At 36.5% G+C, this 27,500-nt stretch overlaps 1 protein-coding gene across 3 annotated transcripts in view; it reads right to left on the bottom strand.

Moving 5' to 3' along the window:
- The window catches only part of PPP2R5C (protein phosphatase 2 regulatory subunit B'gamma), a 76,865-nt gene that overhangs the window by 32,761 nt on the left and 16,604 nt on the right, over positions 1-27,500 (bottom strand). For 2 of the 3 annotated variants that reach the window (XM_015630694.3, XM_015630695.2), the window contains exon 3: positions 26,370-26,529. In XM_015630694.3, coding sequence (XP_015486180.1) covers positions 26,370-26,529 — 160 coding nt within the window. Of the gene's footprint in view, positions 1-14,284; positions 14,409-26,369; positions 26,530-27,500 lie in introns of those variants that run through there. The other variant, XM_015630696.3, reaches the window with a different exon arrangement.

The following is a 27,500-nucleotide window of genomic DNA, read 5'->3' as shown; positions in this document are numbered from 1 at the left end:
ATTGGCAAAAAAAGCAGCATTAAAGCTTTATTGAAACTTTTTAAGATGCCCTATATACTTCAGCAAGGGAAGTCTAGCATCTTGCAATGTTCCCTTAGAACACTTCAGTTGATTATACCACAGCAGCCTTTTTCCAAATAATAGAATTCAGTGCCTTGAATAAGAGAAATGGAAATTGCCAGACACAAAGGCAGAGGAACTACATAGTATGGAAAGGAGAACATAATCTGTCAAAACATGGGTTTACAAGAACTAATAGTTTTTCCAAAACTAGTGATCAAGTCAAAAGTGAGAAGAAGTAGAAAAAGAATAGAAAGAATATTACAAAAGCTGAACTTAGATTTGATAAAATTCCATTTAAAATATTTAACTTATTTTGAAATTGTTTAATTATCAACCCAATTCAAAGCAACAAACACTATTCTGCAATGATTTTTATTGCATTTCTATTATGTGACCAACTATAGTTTTCAGTGATTTTACTGAAATCATGATGACAATAATTAACACTAATTAAAGATGACAGTCTCCCATTAACAGAATTCTATCCTAACACATGATACTGGAAATAAGTGGGTGGCACACGGAAGAAAACTTCCAATTCATGCATGAACAAATTTAATTAAAGCTATTTCTTCTAGCAGAATATAAAAATAAACTCAAGGAATACAGGAAAGTACTAAAAAATTATACACAATACATTTTATAGTATAACTATCACCTCAAGTACTGGGAGTTTGGCTGCAGGTAAAGCAGGGTAGATGTCGTATGGATACAAATGCATAGAAAATACTGCTGTTTATATTGTTTCATTTATTGACCCTGCAGAAATCTTTCTTTGGCAAAATAAATGCTTAAAACAAGAAAAATTACCACAGTGACCAAAAAGCAACACGAACACTCATGGAAAAACAGAGTGCAAGTTTGCAAGAAGCTCAAGAAAGCGCCACATATAAACATTTTAAGTGGCACAAAAGAGGAACAAACTTCTGCTCGCTATCTCTCTACTGAAGATAAAGGGATGTACATGTCAGTGCTGTAAAGTGTCATAAGGAACAGAGGCTTATTCTAAAAGAACTGAGGTATAAGTTTAAGGTCCTTCTCCAACCACCATGTTACTCCACTTACAATAAGGAAGTTATTTCATCTATGACAGCTTGTGTATGGAAATAGTCTTAATCACGTGTCCAGCTCCAGGGTCTCTGACACAGGAAGTACAGGGACCTGCCAGAGTGAACACAGAGAAGGGTGATGAAGATGCTCAGAGGCCTGAAGGACCTCATCTGTGAAGACAGGCTGTGGGAGATGGGGTTCTTCTGCATATTAAGAGCAGTCTGGAGAGACCTTATAGCACCTTCCAGTATTTAGGGTGGCTACAAGGGAGCTGGAGAGGGGTTTTTTATGAGGGAATGGAGTGATAGGACAAGGGGTAATGGCTTTATACTGATAGAGGGCTGGTTTAATGTAGACATTAGACAATGCTCTTCCCTGAAAGTGTTCAAGGCCAGGTTACATGGGGTTCTGAGCAACCCTGTGTGGTGGAAGGTGTCCCAGCTCATGGCAGAGGGGTTGGAAATGGACATTCCTTAAGGTCCCTACCAATCTAAACCATTTTATGACACGATTCTATGATACAGATGTGGGGAGAGGAAGGCAACAGCAACATGTTGGAATTCATTAAGGTACACAGCATTTCAGATTTTTTATTTCTACGTAAAGAAATCTTTTGGCTAAATTTTCATTCAGAAGAGTGACTTTTCATTTGATTATGAGGCTTTTAAAGTAATACATTTTCCCATGCAATGCAAATAAGAAAAGGCTGTTAGAATCAAATGAGCTATTACCAGACTAATTAAACAGCAACTGGAAAAAAAAAAAAAAAGAGAAACAATTTAAAATGACAACACCTCAAGAATCCTACAGCTTAAAAGAGCTTGAAAGGAATGGGAAGCACATATTTTGTCAGTCCCAGAGTGAAGCTCAAGGCAAGTGCTTTACAACACTAATCCCCTCTGAAATCTCTAGTCATTGGGGAATCCAGCACTGGTGGCAGCTATCTCCTAACAGAGATTACACCATGGTTTTGAGGATAGAGGAACTAAGTAATGACATTTAACTGTCAAGGATTAAAGATGGGAGATTTTAAGGACTGATTAATAACGAAACAGAAAAAAAGGTCTGCTGTTTTAAAATATTTGGCATAATTTTTACATACTAAATGACCTCAGGCACTGAAATTAATGCCAGTATCTTTATTCCAGGTATAAATCATAAGTCTAATGACGGTAAGAGTAGATCAACAGTGAGTAACACGCACACCAAACTGTCTAATGACTTTTCAAAAGTGGACTAATGCCACTCTGAACGAAGCTCTTGCTTTACAAAGAGTTTTATCAAAAGTCAACTGTTTTATTAGAAATCACGTGAAATTTTAAAAATACCTTAAGAGGGTATTTGTAATCATAATTAAGAGAAATAAGGATTTTTCTGCTATATTAAAACATTCAAAAACAAAAGTGAAAAGTAAAATTGATAACTGCATAAATATTTTAAGATCAACATAGCATAAAGAGGAAAACAGGAATGCTTATACAGGAAATGACATGTGAAACAAACCGAAATGGGCTTGAGCTAATGAAATGGAAATTCTACCTGAAAATCAGGGAGAAAAATGTCAAGGAGGATTATCAAATAGACAATAGAATAAAAAAAGTGTCTTAACAGAGAAAGTGAGAAACCAAACAGACAAAGTACTCTCAGCAAAGCTTTCCAGCACACATACAGTTAATAAGACAGCAAATCTCGCTTTTAAACACAAAACACTAAGAGAAAACCCCTCAATTTCACAGCCACTAGAGTATGCTTGAATCCACTCTCAAGTTATCCTACATCTTAAAATGCCCTTGAAAACTTTAAAGTTTTTAAATATATCCAAAAGTCTCTCTGAGAAAATGAAGCACTACTGTTCTGAGGCCAGACCTTAATTATGTTCTGTAACATAAAGTGTACGGTGTAACTGAGATTTGCATTAAGTAAACTGAAGAAACACATAAACCTGAACTAACTCTGTCACTTTGGACACTTGGATGAAATAACTATCAGGTAATCAAGCCTAACCATCTGCTATAAGCAAATGCACCGTTTCCTTAAACACACCCAGCTCCACACACCAATCCCTAATTCTAGTCAGATACCGCTCTGAGTAACTTGTCAGTCAACAGTACCTGTCACACATCCGTGATAAATACAATTCAAAGAACACCCAACTGCTAAAATGTAAAGTAACTTGGTTCCTTCTCCAGAGCCTGTCAGACTGCCTCCCCCTCTCCTCACTGCCTGTACATTTGCTAAACCTGGGGGCTGCTGCTTGCTTTCTGTTGGATGCTTCTGAATGCCAAAATTGGTGCATTTAATGATGACACTCAGAATAATCATTAACAGATGTCACAAGCTGGATCTCGTGTAGGCTTAGAAATAGATCACACAATAAATTACAAAGCAGCAAGAAAAGCCCCCCTAGCTTGTCTATGATCAAACTGATTTGTTGTTTCACACTCCAATGCAACCTAAAGCAAATGGCCCAGTCCCCACACAGGAACTCTGATTAAGTTATAAGAGCATCCTTGCTCGTCTGAAGCAAACATTTATTTTGAAATTCACAAAAATTTCCATAAATATTCCCTGAGGACAACCCTGATTTAGTTTTCTAAATTCACGACTATTTAAAATTAGAAATAGGAAGGGAAAGTCTTTTTTCATAGGAAGAGCTTAAACACCACAAGTAACACAGAGCTTAAGATGCAAACTAAGGTCCTGAATGGCTGATCAACATCTCAAATTGGCACACATCATTACGAGATATGCAAATGTGTTTTCACCAGAAATCAACAGGGCTTTTGTGGTTTTCTTGAGAGCAATTTCTCAGTAGACTTCAGTAGACTGCAGGCCAATCTCTAGTACTGGTTTTTTTGGTATGTATTTGGGGGTGGGTGGGTTTTTGTTTGGTTGGTTTAGGTTTTTTCCTGTTTGACTGGTTTTTTTGGGGTTTTTTTTGGGTTTGTTTTTTTTGTATCCACTGGAAAAAAACTCCAATTCAGTGCACAGTTCTCCTCATTTTTTTGGCATGAACAACCCCTTCTTAGTCCCACATCCTATGAAACTTAGCTGCCTTGTATGAGGTGATACAGGTAAAAGAAATGATCAAACAACAAAGAAACATTGATTTGGTTAAGAAAATAAAGAAAAGTTTAGAACTAGGTCAGTAAATTGCTTAGCAGTCAAGGCTGGCCATGTCAAATGCTAAGAGCAATTATGAGCAAATCTCTGTTAGGAAATAAAAATTACTTTCCAGCAATGAAAATTTTGACTCAAATAAACTAGAAAGCCAACTATGCCCATTTAAGAATAAATACTTTCAACATCCAAGAAAACTAAAGATACAATATACCTGCACATTTGTCAGGAATTAGGAGCATAATGATTACCCATTTAACCTAAGAATTATTCCTCTACAATCCAACATTCTCTTCCTCCCATCACATTTGTCTGAAAATATCCACATGTGCTTCAACAGATTCCTTTGGTCTCTGGTTAAATTAATCTCCTCACAAAGGAATTCTAATAAGACCTGAAAATGTACCTATTAGCAATAGCGTCCCTACTGCTTAGCTGCCAGAAAAGCTGATATTCTGCTGATAATTTCCACCCCTCCCACACTGAGAGAAAACTGAGAAAGAGTGAACTACATTAGGGAATACATTTAAATTGGAACCTCTAAGAAATCTGTGAATTTACAGGGTATAAACAAATTGATTAGCTGTATTAGCTATGAATCCAAACTCTCTACTACATGTCCACAAGTCCTGGATATGTTAAGACATCTCACTCCCAGCACATTTTCCAAAATACTCCTTATTCTATTTACATTTTCCCTTTTTAACAGAAAATGTAATGTGCAATGAAAGAAACTTGTAATTTCTTCTATTTAACTACAAGCTTTAGAATACTTTCTTCCTTAAGATACGCTAATGATTACTGAGTTTCCAACATTATAAAGTGAGAAAAGTTAAGCAGTGAAATATATGCTCAAAATTTTGGTTTTGAGAGGATATGTCATATTCCAATTCAAAAGCCATAAAAATCTTAATTTTGTACTGGGACAAGAACAACACAGTTTTTCTAGCATGCGAACAACTTTAAGACAATCCTCAATAAAACCTTGTGCATCAGTTTTTGGATTTTAAGACACTTTACAAAGAAGATTAGATGCAACAGGAGCAAAAAGTATAAAAATATTCTGGGAATAGGTTAGAAGAAAGATTCTAGTGCTGTGACTAGTCTCTTTGGAAAATTATTTTGAAGAAAAACTTATTACACCCAAAGAACAGACACCACATTTGTTTTTTGTAGGCTTTGATAATTTTGTTCAAGTTTTCTTTCCAACATGACTTGAATGAACAGAGGACACCTTTGAAACACTGACATTGTTATGCATTCACTTGATAAAAGTAGTAACAGAATTTGGTTCCAGAGGCTGTGTGAAGCCACACAGCTGGTAGATTTAGTCCAAAATGCAAATTAAAAGCCTTCCATAAAAATCTTTAAAATGAAAAAGTGTTTCAGATTGGTAGGCTTCTACAAACAATTAGAAAGGTCCCAAATGAAAAATTTTTAAATTAGTTTTTAAGTTTTACATTTAATGTATATTTTTTCCTCGTGTAACTTAAAAAGAAAATATTTTCTTCATAAAATTCAGATCACTATCAGTAACAAGAGCAATTATGAAAACTGATACAAAACTGTCACTTCCATTACTGATAAAAGTGCAGAGTTAGATCCCACCCCTAAGTTTAACTACATTTTTATAAAAGAAAACTTCATTGATAAGTTATGGTAGAAATGGTACCACATGATTTATATGTGCATTAAACTGGAATTGATTAAAGGATGTGTGGATGTGGCTTTAAAACATCATGCACTCCAAGTGCCATTTCCCTCAGTTTTACCAGTCAGGATGGTGCACACAGAGGGCAGACACCGGCTCTACGAGGCTGCTGAGACCCTGCTTCCACCAGTACGAGATGTCCACCTCTGGCAGAAAGGTTAGAGCATAAAAAACATCTTCCCCAGATGAACATCTTATCTGCACATGATGCTAATAACCCTGTATCTACTAAATATTGCTGGTGTTCACTTAATCTGTGTGGTTTACAGTGCAGTTTCAGTAGCTAACTATTTGACAGCACATGGAATTAAGTAGCCGATTTTACAGAAGTCTTAATTATTAGACTAGATTTAATTATTATTATTTCTTCAAACAGAAATGGAAAAAAAAATTTCCACACAGATACTTAATTTTTACCTTAAAATGTATTTCATAGCAACTATCACAAAACAGTAGGAATAAAAATTTGAGGGCATACATTTTTGCTTCCTTGAAAGGGCATGCATGTTACTCCATGAGTCAGTAAAAGAAATGTAAAAATTCCAGCTGACTACCTTCCTATAATTTCATGATATTTTTAGCTCAACAAAAAGCCCCCTCTAGAGACATTTTACAGTCATGCCCTCAGATATTTTACATGCAGTGTGAACACTTAACATCCTCATTGTTTCAAGCAAAAGAACCCGCACATACACTCTTCATATTGGCAAGGGGTCTATGCGAAGGTAAAAGCAACCCAACAAAGTCAAGAAAGGAGGTGTGACAGAGAACAAACAGTAAAAGCAGCAGAGCAAGATAAAATACACACTTTGATAGAACGTGATCCATGGTAAGTGGAGGGCCAATAAGCATGTCACCATGCTAAAATTAAAGGCAGCACAAATAATAACTAAGCAACCCCCTTTAAATCTGCTTTTGGTCAAGTATTAAAAACACTCCCCATGAGTTTCTTTGGTAGATACATTAAAAAACCATCAGTCTATGTCTGGCAATGTCTAAATGTCCTTCCAAAAAATCTAGCAAAACAGAACAAAGAAGTAATACAACTGAGCCATTTGTTGGCTAATATCAATCCTTTGGTAACTCAGGTGAGTATTTAATACTAACAGATGAAAATTTTCATAATTTCATATATACGAGAGGCCTAAGTTCATTAAGAATAAAACTGCTGCTTGTCCTTGAGGAAGATGGCCTTGCTTCTCCTTTCTGAGGCAACACTTTTAGAAAGGAACTGTGGATGGGTTTCAAAGCTAAGAATTAAGTGTACCAGTCATTAAGCAATGCTGAAGAGCAGCAGTGGCTCAAAATTGTCTAGGAGTAATTGGAAACTTTTGGCAAAATGGATGACTGTGAGCTCCAGGAGTCAGGCCATGTACCAACAGAGTCCAGGTGGCTTGGCAGGAACTTAACAGCCTGAACACAAGGTTGATACCTGTTCTCATCCCTTCAGGTTACCAAATGATAATTTGCTAATGTGAGAGAAAAGGGAAGAACAAGCATTTTCATCTTCTTTAAATCACAACTGAGGTTTATCCATTAGGTCAAAACCCAACAACTGTGACCCACAAGCAGGACAGAAGGTGCGTGCTGACCATGCGAAATCCCATTTATTGGATTGGCAGGGCTAAAAAAAGTTCAGGTCTTTTGCATGGAAATATTTCCACAAAGGTACAAACAAGCCTTCCATTTTAAAATTTAAATTCAATCAGAATTAACACAGTTCATCACTACTATGGAAGCATCTCAGAAGAAAATTAAGATGTCTCCTCTATGTACCTTCCCTCTCAGGAAGACTTTGCTCATGTCTCACAACAAGGAGTGACTGTACCTTAAATGTTTACTGAATTTAAATGTGATAAACAATTAAAGAAAATTAAGATTTAAATAAACATACGTGCTCAGACCAAATAAGTTCACCATCCTTAAAACACATACTTATGTGGAAAATGCAAGACACGTGCAAAGGTGAAGATTATAGTTACACAGAAAATACAGATGGTATAAACCAGAATAATCTTCTGCTGCAGAATATACTAAGAGAAAAAAAACCAGTATCATGAAAGGTGACTTTGAGATTTTTAAGTATGCTTTTATAATCAGAATAGGCTAGTTTCAGAGCATAATAAAATATTAACACCCCCCAAAAGGCAAAGTCTACATGCATAAAGGAAATGATGACTGAAATGTATCAAGTTCTTGGAAAGTATTATAAGTCGGTAAGTGACAATTACCCTGGGATTTTTATATTTTTAACATAATGTTGTTATAATGCAGGAAGATTACTACAAACATGTCGTAAGGATGTGTTAGAAATGACACTGTTCAACATTTTCATAAACACCACAGAAGATGAACAGCAAGGTCACACAGTTTGTTAAAAGCTGTACTCATTGTCAATTCAAACTTGTCAAAAAAGGCTAGAGAAAAATCTCACAGTACTGAGCAAATTAATTTGATCTATTAGATCTTTCCAAAAACTGATAAATGTAAAGAAATGTGGGTGAAATAACTGGCTATTTTAATTTATTAGTTCTATATTATTCAGAATGTATGGAGTGCTGCTGAGCTCCTAACTGAAGATTTAGAAATTAATAAAACATCATTTTAGCATGCCAACGTTTTTAATACTGCATGCAGTTCCAGTGACCTATCTTTAACAGTTTGCTAAAACATGGTAAGAATAATTTTAAAAACCATTAACACCAAAAATTCTGAGTTAACAGAAGTAAAAGTACTACTAATAGGAATGCTAGCACCAAGTATTAAAAAGTCTGTCTTAGTAACTAAAAAGAAATAAAGAGAGTTTACAGTGAGAATATTGCTCTTTGACCTTGAAATAAACCCCCTATGTTTAAATTCATACTGTAATATTTTTACATTACAGCAAGGTCAGTCATTTTTTGGTCCCACAAACACCAAGGAATGACAGAATCATAGAATAATTTTCACCAGAAGGGACAGTCATTCCTGCTAGTCTAATCCCCCACTACATAAACCCAGCTGCTCTCCAGTCAAAGTATCTCAAATTACAGAGATTTCACAGCCCATTTTGGAATCTTGTTCCAGCTTTTAACCACTTTTATGGTGAAAATATTTTTGCCTTGCATACAATTGCAATCTCCAGTGTTTGCAAAGTCATACTGGCTACTTCTCATTCACTCACTGTGGATCTCTGAGAAGAGCATGGCTCTGTGCTCTACACCCTCCCATCAGTTAGTTGAGGATCAAATCTCAACCTTCCTTCCTTTAGACCAAACAAATCCAATTCTTTCAGCTTCCCTTTGTACATCATGAGGTAAATGGTTACTGCTCTGCCTGCTGAGTTTGGTCTGTACTACTTCTGAAGTAAGAGCTTTGGGCTCTGCTTCCCATTTAATTACAAAATGGATCATTTCTTATTCTTCTTTCAGCTCAGAAACAATTCCTGCAAAGCAACAGTCTAACAACAGTTTTTAGCAACTGTGGTTAGACAGAAGTATTTTCAGGTCAATTATTTTTCAAGACAAACACATGATGATTTTTTTCTAAAATGAAAGTGCCAAGCTTTTCTCCTTTAAGATATAAATTGCCCAAATTATCTCTCACCATCTTTGAGGAACATGCAAATTTCTATCTAAATATTCAGATATTTACATCACAGCAACACTACCACTGACACTTTCTACCCTGAAGAACACTATGTAAAGGTGGAATCTGAACTACCTTCCATGGTCCCTCACTCAAGATGAACAAGCAACACATAGAAAAAATGGATGAAGTTAACATCATCTTTGGAAAAAAGTCAGTGCATCTTCCACAAAATCTAAAGTAACTGAAATGATGACAAGTCAAATCTGTCAAAAAACATTTGCTACTCTCGAAGGCAAAGGAGAAGGATGGACAATGAGATATTTGAAGCATGTTATGGGCTACAGGAAGCATCAGTTTGAGTTAACATAGTATCAGGGTGTTCTCACCCTTCTTCCCACACAACTTTCAGTATGTCTTGCAAAACATCTTAAAAATAATTTTTGAAAAGCATTAACAGACATTACCAGTTCCAGCAGTCAGCAACCAAGTCATTAAAGTAACCTTTACATTATGCTAATTCTGTCATTGCAGATCAGAACAGAGTTTTATGTGTAGTTTGTTCAAAATATATCTTTAGTTCATGAAAACACTGGCATCTGGGCTACTTCTGTGCTCTGACAAAACAATATTAAGGGATTTTTCTTATCAACACTGAAGTGTATTCCTAATGAAAAATGTCTGGTCCCCCCTGAGTATTCGTATTTTGCCTACAGAATGAATAACTATTATTTTCCACCTGTTACTACACTCTGTACTATAGTTATGATTTTGAACAATCAACAGTAAATATAAAATGGTAACTCCGAAGTCTAGTGACAAACGCTTATTGTTTGTCCTAATCAGTGCAGCTTTTACAGCTACTTTCTCTGCCCAAAGTGCTGAGATGGAAATCAAAATGTTTCCCCAAGCCTCACTTTGCTTATGTGGCTTGACCAGTCAGAGCCTTGAATGAACTTCCATCACCCTGGGCATTTAGCTGCCGGAAGGGCTCCATAAAGGAGGGATGAATACTGAAAACACCATCCAGACCTGCTTCCCTCCTTGCTGTAAAAATACTCAATTCATAATACCTAATAACCCTCTGTGCTGTCTTAATATCACCTTGATTGCAAGTGGCCTGTCAATGCACAAAGATCCTAAAGGAGCTCTCCATGCAGATAACTCATGATGAGTTCCTTCAGCTACAGCTGTTTCACAATGTCAAGTCTCTATTCAAGATCACAAACCACAATAGCTATTCCATGGCTGTAACAGCTGCTTGGACTGAAATTGTAATTTTCCTGGAAGCTTTATATCATTCCAATACAACTAAGTTTTCAGTTCATGATGACAATCAGTGACAATCAACTCAAAGGCATAATGTTTAGCTACCTTTGTACTGTAGAAAGACCAATGTAGCAGTAGCGTAACTCAGATCTCCAGGAGAGTCTGTTGCTGACCAAAAGCTCACTAGCCCAGCAGGCCAATCACTCTCACTGAACCAATGTTTTCAGCACAAGCAGATAATGTACAGCAATGGTGCCACACCACTTGCATTTGGTGTGGATAGGCTTCTTTGGTGATTGTTATTTTCCAACAATGGGTCAAAAGTCACTTGCATTTCTGATTTCTACGTGCTGCTCTTGAACAACTGCCAACAGTCTACAGTTGTGACAAAGGTCACAGTCTCACAGCACCTGAATGAAGAAAGCAGAGCAGCTATACTGACACTGAGCAGGGTCAGCTGACAGTCCCATGGCTGCCAAACAAGTGCTCAGTGAAGAGGGACACCAAAAGCTGGGTAGTCAACACACCAGGATCCAGATCAGCAAGGCACATGACAGGACAACCACACAGCTGCAACACAGCTGAGGCAACAAGCAAGGCCACAGGCCTGAGCCTAAAGACTGCTCCTGAATCAAAGGGGAACCCCAACAAGACTCACAGCTCTTTCCACAGCAGTCTGAGTCAGGATTACATGGCTGCAGCGTACCAAAGATAAACATGAGTACTGGCAGGCAAATGAACTGCCGGAGGATGGGGTATTTGTGGCCGTGACACCTCCTATCCTACAAGTACCTACTGTTCCTTCCTTTGGTGATGTCGGAGATACCAGTGTCAGCAATGGCAGTCAATAAAATTCTGACATTCTTATTTCCTATTCACAAGGCTTTAACACAACTCCTAAAAAATCACTTGCATCTGTTTTTCCAATTCTGTTGTTTAAGTAGAGCTGTAAGCAACCCAGACAACAAAGCTCCCTACAGTTCAGGACGCACAGGAGAAAGGTTCTGATCTGGCATGACATCACTGCTTGCTAAAAATTTCCCTTTGATTATGCAAACATTACATATTTCATATGATCCAGGTACAGAAAGTGCTTTGGAATGAACTTTAAAAGTAAGATTGCAATTTTCATTTTCAAAGATGTACTAACAGTGTAGTCTATAAGGTTTCATGTATATTTTTAGAAGCAAGATTGAGTTCAAATATGGTAGCTACACCATCTCAAAATTTTAAAGATTTTATGGAACTGGTGCTTAAGAAATATTTTTTTCTATTTCAACAAACTATATCTATGAAAAACACCCAAGGGGCTTATGCCCCTACCCCCTGTCCTTGACCTTCAAGTTTTAGCTCTTACAGCTGCCAAGAGGAACACTTCTATTAGGAATTTAATCCTATATTACAAGAGATGATGCAGAAGGACAGCTGTAAAAGCAGCATGCACTGGGACAAAGAGTAATAACATGCCATTAGCCTTCAGAATTACCAGCGAATTTTTACTGCCATTAATTTTGGCATTTGTATTGCTCTGACAGGCTTCATTTTGGAAGCATCAGTACTAGCAGCATCAACGCAACTGGTGACACGAGCTACGCATAAAAAACCAAAGCAACTTCTGCACACATGGATGTATGGAAGAGATGTTCCCTGTGTCAAGAAACTCCTCTCGGCTATAATACCAGAGACCCATTTTATTTCCTGCCACCTGAAAAATGAAAAACAATCTCCCAGTTATTCTTTAACTGCTTACAATTCTACACTCATAATCCCCTGAAAAACCGTAACCAACCAAAAAGAAAAAAAAAAAAAAACCCAAAAAAAAAAACCACCCAAAAAAGCCCTAAACCACAAAACCCTTTAACCTCTTCTTCACTACTGTATTATTCAGTGCACCAAAAAACTAGGTCTTGGGAAAGTAAATTTCAGAACAGTTTCTCAAAATCCATCGTTTCCACAATTATGTATTACATTGGAGCAATGGCAGGATAAGTTAAATGACAAGAACCTTGTTATCATATTGAGACAAAGGATTAAGGACAATCATCGCAATATTTCATTATTCTGATTCCAACCTTGGTTTGTTTTCCTAACTTCCACCTTCAAAAGATGGTGCTTTTACTGTTCCAAAAGGCAGCATCTAACTGAAAATTAAGATGATTTGTACAGAGTGAAAAGCAAAGGCTTGTCCACAGGTCAGGCAGTTCCATTTTTATTTCCTTGACAACAAGCACAGTCCCTATTTAAAATCAAGGGAATTTTACTGGATTTCCTCCCCAGTCAGATATCAAAATTAATTTTCTAGAATTCATCCACTACCACTTCAGTCAGAGAAGGTTATGCTTCGTTTAAAAGATAAAGCAAAATCATGATATTTAAATACCTGTACATCCATACTCCTACTTAAAACAACAGACTTCTCAACAGTTACGTTTTATAAGCTTCCAAAGCAAAATTTTTTTAATGTATGGAGAATTAATGAGAAAAAATATTCTTTCCACTACTATCATCTAGCCTGTGCCAGTGCAAGCTGAGAAGCAAAGGTACTTAAGAATGGTATCAGCTACGTGTCTTGCATATAAAAACCATTGTTCAAGGTGTGCTCATCCTAGCTAATACATGTTCTGTCTTCATAAAGTTCTGAACCAGAACCACCCTAAGGCAGATATTAAAAAAAAAAAAGCAGTGGTTGCTTAAGAGCCAGCCAAAAATACACCAAAAATCCCCAACACAATGCAAAATTTTACTAAGTAAAAAAAAACCAAAGAACAAGAGGTACACACTCAGTATTGTACAGATAGCATAACATGATGCTTTCATATAATTTTCAAATTATAGAAAATGTAATTTGCAATGCACTAATTCTATAAACCCAAAAGAACATATTCGGTGAAGAACTGAACATTCAGAACCACACAACACGGTAGGCACATAAGAGCTTGCCTGTTAAAGTCAAACCACATCTCTTCTAGGAAATGCCTTCTAAATACATAAAGGATATTTTCATAGTAAGTGTCACATCTCTTCCCCCCCCTCTTCCTCTCCCACACTTCCAATTCTTTTACAAGCTGCAGTGCACTTTAAGGGAGCTTTATCTGAACAATTCAAACAAAAAAAAGGCTTTGAAGCACACCAAAGGTTTGCCCTGATTCTTTAGAAATGGTATAGGGATAACTTGGCTCTTCCCTCCCCCTCTCAGTACCTTTCTGGGGTAGTGACTTCACATCCTTTGACATCAGCACAGCTTGGAAGGGGGATGGGAGAGTTACGGCAGAAAGCTGTAAAACCTGCTTTTAACTATGCAATGCCTCCACGAATTCTTAAATCTTTCCCAAACACATTTAACAGAAAATGGGTTTTGCTCTCTGCCGGTTTTACTGCGGCTGTAACAAACCGAGAGGGACTGAGCTACAAAGGACTTCCTGCTCCTCTTCTCCGAGCTCCACAATAGCCATTTAATCGCTCGTCAGAGGGTCGCGATTCACTCTCACACGCACAATAACTCACCTCTAATATGCAAAAGGGCCACGGGCTGGAACGGCCCATTGGAATTGGCTGCGTCAACCACCATCCTGCTGCCAGCTCTGTTACATGTCAACATCTAGGCTCCAGCAGGCACGGCACTGTATTCCTTAAGGCAAGAAACCAGCCTCCATTTTAGTTTAAAAAAAGACAGAAACTGAAGCGCTCTGCAGCTGGAGGGAACTGGCTGGGGAGTGATGTCAGCGGGCGGGAGCAGCCCCATTGGCCGACGGCAGCAACTTCAAATGACACCGAGGAGGCCGCGAATGAGCGCGGCCGGTGCGGGGCTCCCCCCGCGCCCGCGCCGGCCCCGGCCCCGCGCCGCCCGCGGCAGGGGCGGAGCGGCTGCGGAGATGACGGGTCTGCTGCGTTGGGTTTGGGTTTTTTATTATTACCAGGATGATCTCATTGCTGCTGTTGTACCCCCGCCCCCTCCATAATATTCAGTAGCACCTGCTAGAAAAAGCGCATGCATTTTTAGCTTTTCTCTTTCCTTAGCCTTTCCTTCAGTACGGTTTCCCAGGATAATCAAACCAATATTCGATTTAACCGTGGAAAAAACCAGCATTGAGCGCAACCACTACAACTTTACCTTTCAAGGGCCATAACAAAAGGTAGTTAGTTCACGATAAGATACGGGTTCTTGGATTATTATTGGTGATTTAGAAATATAAAACCTCATAAGCATTCCATTAACTGTTTTACCACTGGTTACTAGTATGTACATTATGAATAAAAATAACATATATATGACAAGCAGCAGATTAAAACCTCATGTTTCAGGCTGAATCTAGAAATGGACCTGGATACTTCTATCAATCTAGAAATGGATCTTGCCTTCAGTTTATGTTAATGTTCCTAAATTTGGATATTGCAAAATACTGGTTTTCCTTTCTAAAAAGATCAGTAATTATAAATAACTTTTTAAACTATTACTGAAAAGTAAAGGACTAAGAAGCTATATATAGGCATACAGGAGCAGTTTTGCTGCATAATCTTAGAAGTACAATAGAAAAAACCCCTACAGCATAACAATTTCTGAACGTTTTAGTTCAATTTTTTAAGATACTTAAAACAAAACTGTGAGCAGTCTTTTTTTCATCAAATGAGACTTGCACATTTATTTTTACAATGAGCTATTTTAAGGACCATTTAGTCTGCTGGGAGTGATGGTCAGAGAAACTGGCATTGTTACTTCTGCTGTCTCCAAATCTGCCCTTCTCCCCAAATACTGTATGTCACATATTAGTGCAAATGGGTATGCAGATTACTTCATTTATGACACTGTCCTAATTTTTACCTCCTCCAAAAAAAACCCAAACTAACCAAACAAAAAAAGGGTGCACATCAGAAGATCTTTTCCATTAGGTAATTTGCTGATGAAAATTTGAAATAAAAACAAATTATAAGGCATATGTGTACCTGGTTAGGAAAATTACATCACACTACAGTAATACACTGCCAAAGGCGAGTTAGAGCTGTACTGAATATTATTCAATTGGTGAAGGGAAAAGACTAACCACAATATAAAAAAGAAGAATACCATCCATAAGACACACAAAGAAATCAATTGATTTAATGATTGCTGATAAGGCCAAATTTGAAGTAGTACATCCTGGATGTAAACCTGATGAGAAGGCCCAAAGACAACAAATCTTTAAAATATTACTTAGTTAAAAAAAATAAAGCTCCTCTATTTGATGTGGTGTGTGGGCTGTTTGTTTGTTGGTTGGTTTGTTTTTAAATAGAAGGGACTTTACTGAGAATATACAAATACTTTAAAGAATAATTACGGAGGTGGAAGGAATTAATTTTTCTACATTCACTACAAACAGTAAATGCATCCTACCTCAAAGAAGATTAGGTAAGAAATTAAATTAAATCCTATCACAATAAGCACACTGAAAAAAACTACTGCAAAGTTTCTAGTAATTTTTAAAATGACCAAATATAATGTGTGACATAAATGTAGTTGATCCTGCTTTTGACAACATCAAAACAAACCACATGAACTTTTTAGACCTTTTCTCTTACAGAGATTCAAATCTTTTGTCCTTACAATGTAGGTAAAACCAGGGAAGGTGTATTCTCAAAAAATTCACGTTATGTATCTATATATCCCTTGAGTATACCTTAGAATCATCAAGTTTGGAACAGACCTTTAAAATCACCAAGTTCAGTGTGAGTTTTAGCCTTGTAAAACAAAAAGCTACCATAGAGATGTGCCTTTAAAAAAACTAGATCGAAAAATAAAACCAAGACTGACTTCTAACAAGGTTTTCTACAAGATTTTGATGGATGAAGGAAAAAAACAAAACAACTTGTGTAATTTTCTGAAGTATTTTTACATACCAGATCTTGCAGCAAATTTGTTTCTTTTCCTGAACTTAAAGCAGAATTAGATTATTTTATAGGAATAGACCACAATATGAAGTAGCAAAAATTAGGTTTAAAATTCCAGTTTTTCTGGTAACCATCTATTTAAGAACAGCTGCTCTATCACTCCTTTCTACTCATGTCTTTGCTTCATAGTCAGCTGCTGCTTCTGTCTCTCTCAAACTCTTTGCAAAGATTAAATGATCAGGAAGGCTGTCCCTGTGGCCATGGACACAATTTAACAACAGAGCAAAAAGGGAACATTAATTACAGTGCTGTTTCCTAATTTATACATAAGCATGACTTTCATAGTTGGAGGTTCATTAGCAAATTTTAGGTAATGGTTTAATAGTCAAGCCCCCTAGAAAATTCTCTCTTCTTTAGAGAGTGTAAATGTGACATTCAAAGAGCTAGCAGTCCTATTGGCAGAACACTCAGTAGTCACATTCATTAAGTTTTCTCCGGCAGAAATGTTCTGATTTCTTTTTTTTTTTTTTTTTTTGCTGGACTCTGTTAGGCTTGAGTCAAGTACTTAAAAAAACACTGGGAAACTGGTTAAAACACCCACAAATCAGTGTATTCATGGTATCATTCTGAGATGGCACTAGTGGAGCTGAAGTACTTTGGTCTTCATAGGACCTTTTGCTGGTTAACAACATCTGCAGTCTTCTCACCATTGTACAGATTGAGAGTACATTCTGCTCAGGAGGTTTGTATACCCTCCCTTTGTTTCAGTCTTAAAATATCTGATTTGCCATCAAAGGAAAATATTTACTTAAGTTGAATTATTTCGAGCAACTTCATTTGGGAAAAAAATTGCAAAGAAAATTGAGTTAGGAATTGCCTTCCTAATGGAAGGGAAAGAATATTAGTTCAAGTGGAGCAGAGCTAATGAATATCAATGTGAGGAAGAAGAGCTTAATTTAACAAATTTATGAAGACATTTCTGTTGCAGTATTAACAGTATTAACTTCAGCTATCCCTTTTTAGCATTAAATGAACAAAAAAAACCCCATACTGACAATACAGTGAAACTGTAGCTATTACAGGTTTCCCCTGAACCCTGCTCATCACTTCTAACTTTCCAATGATGGGAATGAAGGAAAAATCCTATAAAGTTCTCAGGATATACCTGTGTAATTTTTTAGAATTATAGAATGGTTTTGGTAGGAAGGGACCTTAAAGGTAATTTAGTTAGGATCCAGCATTACAGCTTATGAATACTCTTTACACTTGGAGACTATGTATCACTTTTTCAAAAACAAACACTCCATTTGGGTTATTGATTTAAAAAACAACTACTCACCCTGCTTCTCACTCCCCCACAATACACACAGCAAATTTACTGGCCCAAAGGTTGCCTTTATTTCCATTCTACATCACCTACTATTCCAACTGATAGTGGCAGAATCAACAATGTAAGATAATTTAAATTACATGAACTTCTGTTGACATGAAGACACTTAGGTTGGTTACCTCTCAGAGTATATGAGTTTTCATGTTTTGATTGAGAGAGGAAGGGAGGACATTTAGTCTGAGCTCTAAGGTTACTAAAGGCATATTTATTACCACAATTGCTGAAATTGCTATTCCTCATCAATCTAAGCCAGCCTTGTTGCAGGCTGCTTCAGGCCCCTTCCTGCACTCCTCTCTTCTTTACATTTGAAAACATTTTGCTTTCATCTGCTTCAGTGGTCACCAGCCGAGTTGGTGTAATCCCCTAAACCAACAGAAAGCCACTTTATTGTCAGGTTAGTTTTCTGCTAACTTAGACAGTATTCCATGGCAGTCTAAGCTGAACCTATAGGAGCTACTGCTGCAATCCCCTCTCTTCTGAGGCACAGGTGCCCAACTGTCTGAAATTGCTGTACAAGGGTTTGTGTAGCTGTATGGCTGAACCAGATTAGGAAACTGAGCACAGTTAAAATGAGAAAATGGTGAGTTTGAGCCATGTTGATTCCATTATCTGGCCCACCAGACAGACAGCCAAAAAAGGGGACAGGAATAAACATGACTTGCTTTTTCTGGTAGGAGCAATGTAGTTTACTTTCCCCCCCTCCAATTACAGCCTACATGAAACTCACTATTCTCATAAATGACGTCAGGCTAAAAGAAAACATGGGTCTCATCACAACCCTAAACTATGAGTTACTCAAAGATGGTAACTTGGTTTTACAGAAGGAAAGGTACTGGATGCTACAAATTCTGGAGGAGAACCTGTAGCAGTAAGAATTATATAGGCTTCTCCTATTACGTAGGTTCTGACTCAGTTCCAAAGGACAGCCAAGAAATTCTTCAAGGAAACAGAGGCAGTAAACACCATGTTAATACCTAGCTATCAAAAGAAATAGAGAGATAAGAAACATATACTTACCTGGATAAATTAAATAGTTCATAGGGATATGAACTATTATGCAGCTTCCTTAAAAAATTCCCAAGACCGAAGAATGACAAAACACAATTCCTCACTGAAAAATTTTTAATATTTGCTCCTTCTAATACAGCGAAAATTGGTTAAAAGAGGAATTAGTAAATGTCTGTGACTGGATTTCCTGTCTCTATCTGGATTTCCTAATATTTGCATGGTCAGTGTAGCACACAGGTTCAACACTGCCACATTTTCCTTCAATCAATCATGTATACTCAAGAAGTTTTGTGAGTGGGGGTAGGGAGAAAAAACATTAGATATTGGCAGAGTTCAGTAAGCTGTACAACACAAAATCATTACCTTAAAAGAAATCTCTTTTAAAAATACCATTGCTACAAAAATGTAATTCCTAGGGCAGACTGCAGAAGCTCATTTCAAATACTGGCACACTATTTTGATCAAGTCCTGTGCAAAATCCACCAAAATAACACCAAACTCACTGATGTCTGTGGCCTTATTACATAGGTCACACATACCACTTTTAAGAAACAAAGTGCAAAAACGACATTTAGGAGTAAAACTTTGAAACCAGGCTAGTTATCCAACAACCACTGATTGATATTTACGTGTATAAAATCAATGTTTGATCTGTAGAGGTCTTAAGAAGAACCAAGTTCAGTGCAGCAGCAAAAACGTGTAGGTCTGATTGTAATGAGGATCTATGTAATGGAACAAAACGTTCCTTTTGTGAATGAGGGCATAATAAAAGACATTTTAAGAGAGATCTAAATTGAATTCAGAGACAGGTTAGAATCTAGAAAATAAGACAATACCACATTTTAAATCCTATTTTTATGGATTCTATCCAAACTTCAGTGGAAACAAGTTTGGCAGGAAATGCTGCCAGTGACAGATGTAGTGCATTCTTCTAACACTTTCAGCTGCTGACTAATGAGTAGGTGTTTGATAGGGCAGTTGAAATGAAAAACGGCTCATTAATCCAAGCCTATGATTTCATGTAAAACTAGCTGAAGGAAAAGAATTCACACACTCAAGCAAAGTATTTTTCCTCTACAACCGTTTTTTCTGGTAGTTCTTCATTCACTAGCGATCATGTTTCTTAATCTTTAAAATGCTACATAGGAATTCAGACTGGATAATTTCTAAATATTTTAATATTAATTACTTTATAACTACTGATAGATCATATGTTTCTGTATGAACATCAAACAATTGTCTGGTTTTTGTTTAAAAAATGTATATGCTTACTACACAAATTTTAATATTTTAAACATTTAAAAGAAAAATCAGTACAGGAAAGTCTGTTTAGGCAATACTGATAATGCTTTTAAGATCAAAGTTCAAGGAGAAAGTTGCTAAAGTAACAGGACAAAGAGCCTCCACAGTTCCTTCGCATAATATAATACATACATTCACTGACACAACCATACTGATATAGGAAAGAACAAGCTTCTGCAGTATTTCCCATTATGGACTTTTTGTTTTAATAAATTAAGTACAACTTTGGGCTGCCAAAGAAACATATAAAAGCACAAACACAGTCAGGATCAGAAGGACAGCATTTAGCATACTGAGTTACTCCACTATAGATCACATAAAAGGGAAAGGAGGATGATCTGTTTCATGAAACTGCGTTCATTGATATTTCACATGAGAATTAATTTGTTTTGCCTCAGTATCTTGCCTTTTAAATTAATTATGTATTAGGGCAAATTATATTTTATAGCAGCATTATCTTGTTTAATCTACCATCTTACTTTGCATAAAATACTTTTAGCTAAACAGGAATGCTACCACCTTGAAGCCGGACACAATTCCTTAATTGCCATGCATGGGCATAAGAAGTACAGTTAAACTGGAAAGGCCAAAGTAGTGCATATTTGTTCTCTACATAAATTACAAGTGACAGGAGTAGGTTTCTGCAATGAAAGTAACCTTAAACATTGAGATCTCCAATTTCAACAGCTTATATGAAAAATGCGCATCAAAACCCCTAAGCAGTCAATTAGTGCCATGATTCTCATAAATTCAATTATATTGCACACATCCAGTCTCTTTTGTATCATTAAAATAGATGCTCTTTTTAAATGAACAGGTAACACATTCTGCTTAAGTTTAAACATATTCCAACATGAGTTTGTAGAAATTCTCAACATTCATGGTTGAATTTCTCTACAGTACTGAGAACAAAACTTGACTTGCTTTCCCATTTACTTGGTATCAGTTTTGCTTACTTATCTTACAGTTGAGAAAACACACAATAATTTTACATTTCCGACCTCCTGAGCAATTCTCACTTTTTCCTTTCTCACAGATTCAATAGTTGTATCATTTAAAATTTGGTACAATTGTTTTCTAGGTATCAGACTCAAACTAGAATCACCTCTTCTGCAATTTTGATTCATAAGACTTTAATATTCTACAGACGATGAAAACAAGGCTATCTCCTAGACAGCCATTTACAACTTAAAAACATTAGGAAAGCTTTAATAATGCCTGCCTCCCTATCAGAGTCCTGTATCACAGGCAGACAAGTTGAGACACTACCCTGATGTTCTTTTACACAGAACAGAGTCAGAATTTGGCAGAGCTCTGAAGCCTTTGCTTAAAAAAAACCACGAACCATGCTCTCTGCATGAAATGTGCTCAGAAAAATGACCTGTCATGTTCATTTCTTTTCCATCTCCCACTTTTATTGGGTAGGGTATTTTTTGTTGTTTTTGAGTTTTTCAAATTGATATGACTAATAGTATTTCTAATATTAAAACCATGCTAAAGTAGAAACTGACATCACCAGAAGATCAAAACCAGGACTGATCAAAATGTGTGGCAAGATCTTCAACAACAAAATACCAGAATCTGTTTAATCCTATCACATGCAAATATTCTACATTAAAAAAACAATTCTATACTTCTCTGCAATAAAGTCATATACATATACAACATATGTACTCAGCTGTCAATGTAGCTTCAATTCATGAGGGTATGAAGCTCCTACCTTCATAGAAAACTTTATAAGAATACTGCATCCCTATCTTTGTGATCAAAAAGTCCAACTCCAAGAGGTAAATAGTAACTAAAAATAAATTCAGAATTGTATATCTAAATAAAAGCTGATGTCCAACCTCTACCTTATCTAACGATGTTCACTTTTATCTGAAATAAACCCCCAAACCCCAAATAAAACCAACAAAAAACCCCAATCTTAAATGCGCAAACTAAATCACAACACCACATCCCAAGAAGCCTTAATCTGGATGTAAAAGGATTTTACCCAGCTTTAGAAAAGTATATACGAAAATGCTACAAAAAAGCGTATTTTTGAATCGTGACCAAATTTACATATGCATGACTAACATATGTTCATTGGGAAAGTTTGCAACATTTCAGAATATTAAGTAGTACTAACTTATTTTTTCAAATTTATTATTCTAGAACTGGCAGAGAACATTCCTTTTAATGAGTATTACTTGAAGGTTAAAGTTAGATTTGTGACAACTGTATTTGACAGTGCATAAAACATTTTATCCTAGTTAGGGTGTTTTAATACTATATTTAAATATTCTCATTGTGAAATTTGCTTACATATTGTAAAGATTCAGACCACATCCTTAAAAATTTCACCACTTTGTACAGTCATTTCTATTTTACAGTTTACTGCACTTACTGTTTACTAAAATCAGCACATTCATGCAAAATAACGTACAAATACAAGTACATTCACCTGTTTGCACAGTTAAAAATCTCATTTACAATGAAAAAATTACCAAAAATGTAATAATGAATTCAAGCTTCTTACATGAAGTTGAATTGAGCATCTGCAAAGAACACAAACTCCTTCACCGTGTCAGTACTCAGGTATGCATAAGCTTGGATACACTACTTCTAAAATTTATTTACATAATAATACTGAACTTAGGTTATTTCATAAAGAACATATCTTTAAAATGGTAAACAATTAAAAAAATTAATGTAATTTTAATATTTTGTATTTAATATACTAATTTTAACATATCCTAAATTACAATCTGCTTTCTCAGGAAATCAAAAATGAAGAAACTGCTAAGTTTCTAAAGGCTGAAGCATCCCTTCGCCATTTATACTTGATATAAACAAAGCATTAATCTGCAAGCTTTCAAACCACAAGAAAATAAAACACATCTTTAAGTCCAGTAAGTAATTTTTTTCCTCATAAACAATGTAAAGCAAAAGTCAATTTTCTGTAACTTAATTATCTGTATTACCAATGTTAACTAACAAAGCGAACTGGATAAGCAGAAATCAACAAAGCAGAAGTTTGTTACCACAGAATTTTTATTTTTTTTGATGAAAATAGGAAAGATCTTTTCAAGATGTTTGACACTGTTCTGAAGTCACTTCTCCAGAGATACTTCTAAGTTATCTGTGGGCAGGCAAACTACATGTTCTACCCAACTAAATCTGGTTGCACTGCACTGTGCTGCAGGGAGCTTCACTAATATATGGATCTTGATGCTCTACAAACCTACTACATCAGAGACTTCTCTTTTCTACATTCAGCTCTCTTCTCAGAGCTCCTTAATTCATAATCTATTTCCATTTCTTTGTGCACTGAGCTATCTGCTCCTCCATTTCCTGGATAATCTGAGGGTGCGTAACATTAATAATAAATTGCTCCAATGTTCACAAATCATACCCCACTAATACCAGTCACCAGGGCAAATATGCTGGTATTTCCAGAAGCTTATCAGCAGCACTTCTGTGTAACACCCAAAAGAAAGTTTGCAACATGCCTGAAGATCAAAAAATAAGAAATCCTGATGAAAAGCCACTTTGGCAGCTCCTCCTTTCCCTCCCACTATTTCAAGTGATCTGCTGACCTCATCTCCAGACCTGTGGTGCAGAAGAAAGGTGACTTTAGATATCTTACCAGTTACAAGCTTTCACATATCTAACAGGGACTTTAAAGTATGCAAAGACAACTCCATTCTATATTTTGTGCTTAAAATACAGTCTCATATAAAGTATCTCACACCACACAGTAGTCAATGCAACATTTGTAAGAAAAGACACATCTCTTGTTTTACTACAGACAAAAGGTTCCTCAGGTACTACAGCCACCTGTTATGAATAACAGAAGTCTGGTTAAGCGCAGATAACCTGAAGGAACACTATGTTCTTCCCAGCATTTCATGGAAGTCAAACCTGTTTTCATCATTTCAGTCCTTTAAATTACAGCCTGCCAATCCAATTTAACTCCTGTCCAGACACAGACATTAAACACACTTAAAGATGTTGAAAGTTTCCCTAACTTGCTTGATCCACTAAATGCACATCAAGTCAAGTATCTCTCACTGGGACAAGTATCAAGAATCTTTTAGAGGAACAGCATGCCCCAACAGTATTCTCAGCAGCCCTAGTAGGTTGGAATTACTTCAGGAGTAAGCACAGGCAGTAAGCACAGCCATTATGCAGACATCTGGTATGATCCATGAGATTGGGTACAGCTTGATAACAAAGCTATTACTACCTTTACCAGTTAAAGGTGGCAATTACTACTCCTCACTAGATCAACAATTGCACCAGTGCTCCATAACCAGCTTTGGCCCTTGACAGCCTGGGGACATACACACAGCATCAGGCATCCACCAAGAAGCTCAAGACCTTTTCATTTCTTTCACCTGAGGGTGTGGGGAGTGATTGCAGACTCGAGGCAATTAGAATGCACAATACTCCTACCATCTCTTCACAAATAGGTACACTGTGTGAAAAAGTGCTAGAATGCTCTGAGAAAATACCTCAGACAATTTTTAAGAATTTTCTTTTTTTTTTTTTACTCCTCTCTCCTCCAGCTACAATCATGCATTCTTCTGTACTTCACTGGTACACATGCTACTGGTTTAAACTGCAACACAGCCAAGTAAGAAACAGATCTTAAACTTCACATTTACCACTGCAGAATGAATTAGCTCTCCCCTGTCCTGTCTGCATTAATTTTTTCCATCTCCAGCTCTCTGTCCACACTGCTTCTAATTGCATGCTCAGTTCTGGTAACCCTGAGCTGCAGTCCCAGCCACTACCAGAACCACTGTATTTAAAATAGGACCAAGAAACAAATTATTTTCTTTGTGGCCGAGTCTGAACAAAAGGTTATGCCAGTCAATGTGGCTGTAGGCATAACTTCTTATAAGAATCACTACTTTAATACAGTGTCTTTTGCATATGTCACTCATGTCCTGGTTGTCACAGCTTGTGCATGAACCTTCTATGTCACTTTAAAAGACAGAACATATTATTCATAATCTGTGGTGCTAAATATTCACATTAAAAATTTAATAAATCAATTGAAATTAACTAACTAAATAAACAATAGTTTAGTCTTGAAATAGATTAAACAGCATCTTGTGCATAGGCTGCTATACTAACATGATGGACAGTATTTCAGATTCTTTTTGTAAAAACAGTATCTGTGTGAAGAGAAATTCTTGCAATCTAATTTGATCTGAACAAAATGAAGTATAATTCAGATAGGCTGAGACGCATAGTTTATTTTCAAGAAACACTAATATATTAAGAAAATGATGAGTGGAGGAAAGAATCCAGTAATTTCCCTAATAATTTCACATTACCTACACCAGTACTACTTGTGTATTCCACTGATCTATTAGGCTTTCACTGCCAGTCTTGAACACTGTAAAGCACTACACACTGCACTTCAAAACTGTCTTTTTTTTCTTGTTTCCTCTAAATAAGCCTTCAGAGCAAATAAAGATGATAAAAGCTGGGTTAGTAAGAGAAAAGGCATCAATTATCATCATCTTTTTGTCACAGATGGAAGTAAATACAAATCTAAGAGATAACAAAGCCTTAAAATCAACAAAGGAAAAATTCATATGTACTAAAAAGTACATACCTGACCCATGCTCAGGAAAAACAGACCCACACATACTGATAGACCAGGTCTTCTAACAATGTCAAGAGAAACTTTATCACAAACAAAACAAGATTTGAGCACACTGCACTGAGTACAGATGCCTAATATTTTGCAAAGAGAGCCCAAGTATTCTGCTTTTATGCGAGATGAGTGAATATGCTGTCACACAGACATTGCCATACTGATTGCCAAGAAGGCAACATACTGGAAGTCCTCAAATGCAGATAGAACAAAAGAAAAAACCACCCAGTGCAAGTATGTGCAGTCTGCATATGTGCTTACTTGATGTATTATGTATGCTGTCCACACATTAGCAGTATGATAGCTGAGATGCTTCTCGGTCTCACGCCCAAATTTCCCCACAACAGTAATTCTGCTTTGGAAAGACATACCTTTTAAAGCTGGCAGTTTTTGAAGCTCCCTGTTATTACTAACATTAAACCTTGAAGAACTCTGACGCTTTTCCTTCTTCACTACAGTCTGTGGTGCTGGTACTTTGATTTTAGATAGTTGTGCTGGGGGAGGAGTGCTATTTGATTTTTTGTTTGACACCTGTTTAAAAAGAAATTAAAGCAGTTAATTACAGCTGAACTTAGAAATAAAAATCTTCTTAAAAGCCATTTTAGTCACAGAAATAACTGAAAATTAATATGTTCTTAATTAAATTATTGTATCCATTATCCTCTGAATGTACTGCCACCTATTGTTCTGCTCATCTTTTCAGCACTCATTTCTGTACCACAGCCCTCATACAGATGGGAATAATTCACCTTGGTACATGCAGTAGCCCATTTATTTGAAGTTACCAGACAACTGAAAAGAAATTTTCAAATAATGTATTTCCGCAACTACTCTCACCTCTCCGCCCCTGAGAGGTCTCTTAGGTAGTTGCATTCATCTTCGAAGAGACCAGAGAAACTTGTCTATGCACAGAAGGTGAACCTTCCACTGCCTATTCATCCTGTCCCTTGCTGCCAGAGCCCTAAGCTTGGCTAGGGCAGTCAGGTTTGATATGAAGTTAAAGGAGTGAGTCTTACTATTGTAGTAGCTTTAACAGCTTCTAAAACATACATTATGATTTGTAGTAGTTTACTGCCTACTCAAAGCAAGTTGCTTTTACTGTAATAAACCTTATTAGATTGTCACTGTACCACTGTATGAAGTTTATAACATAAATCCAGAAAAATGGTTCCCACTACAGGTTTCCTGTTTGCTGTTATTTCCTTGACTACACTTGACAGTGCTCTCTCTCAAGCTGAATAAAATGCATCATTAAGAAAAGCCTGTCAGAACTTGTGGTGCTGCCTTTCTCATTCCCTTTTTTTTTTTTTTAAGGAGGAAAAGCAGATTCAAAGGAGGCAATAGTTAACTTCTAAAATATGAATGATTTCATGACATTCATTACAAAAATGATAGAACATCTTTTAGTGACCTACACTAAAAATATAGAGACAGCTGACAATGTTCTCTTGCTGCAATATCATTGTAATTCATTTTGTAGGCCCTTAATTTGCTGTAGAAGT

The sequence above is a fragment of the Parus major genome, chromosome 5, assembly GCF_001522545.3.
Source record: "Parus major isolate Abel chromosome 5, Parus_major1.1, whole genome shotgun sequence".
NCBI classification, from domain to species: domain Eukaryota; kingdom Metazoa; phylum Chordata; class Aves; order Passeriformes; family Paridae; genus Parus; species Parus major.
The sequence above is the reverse complement of the archived record's forward strand: the minus strand, read 5'-3'. Positions and strand labels throughout refer to the sequence as shown.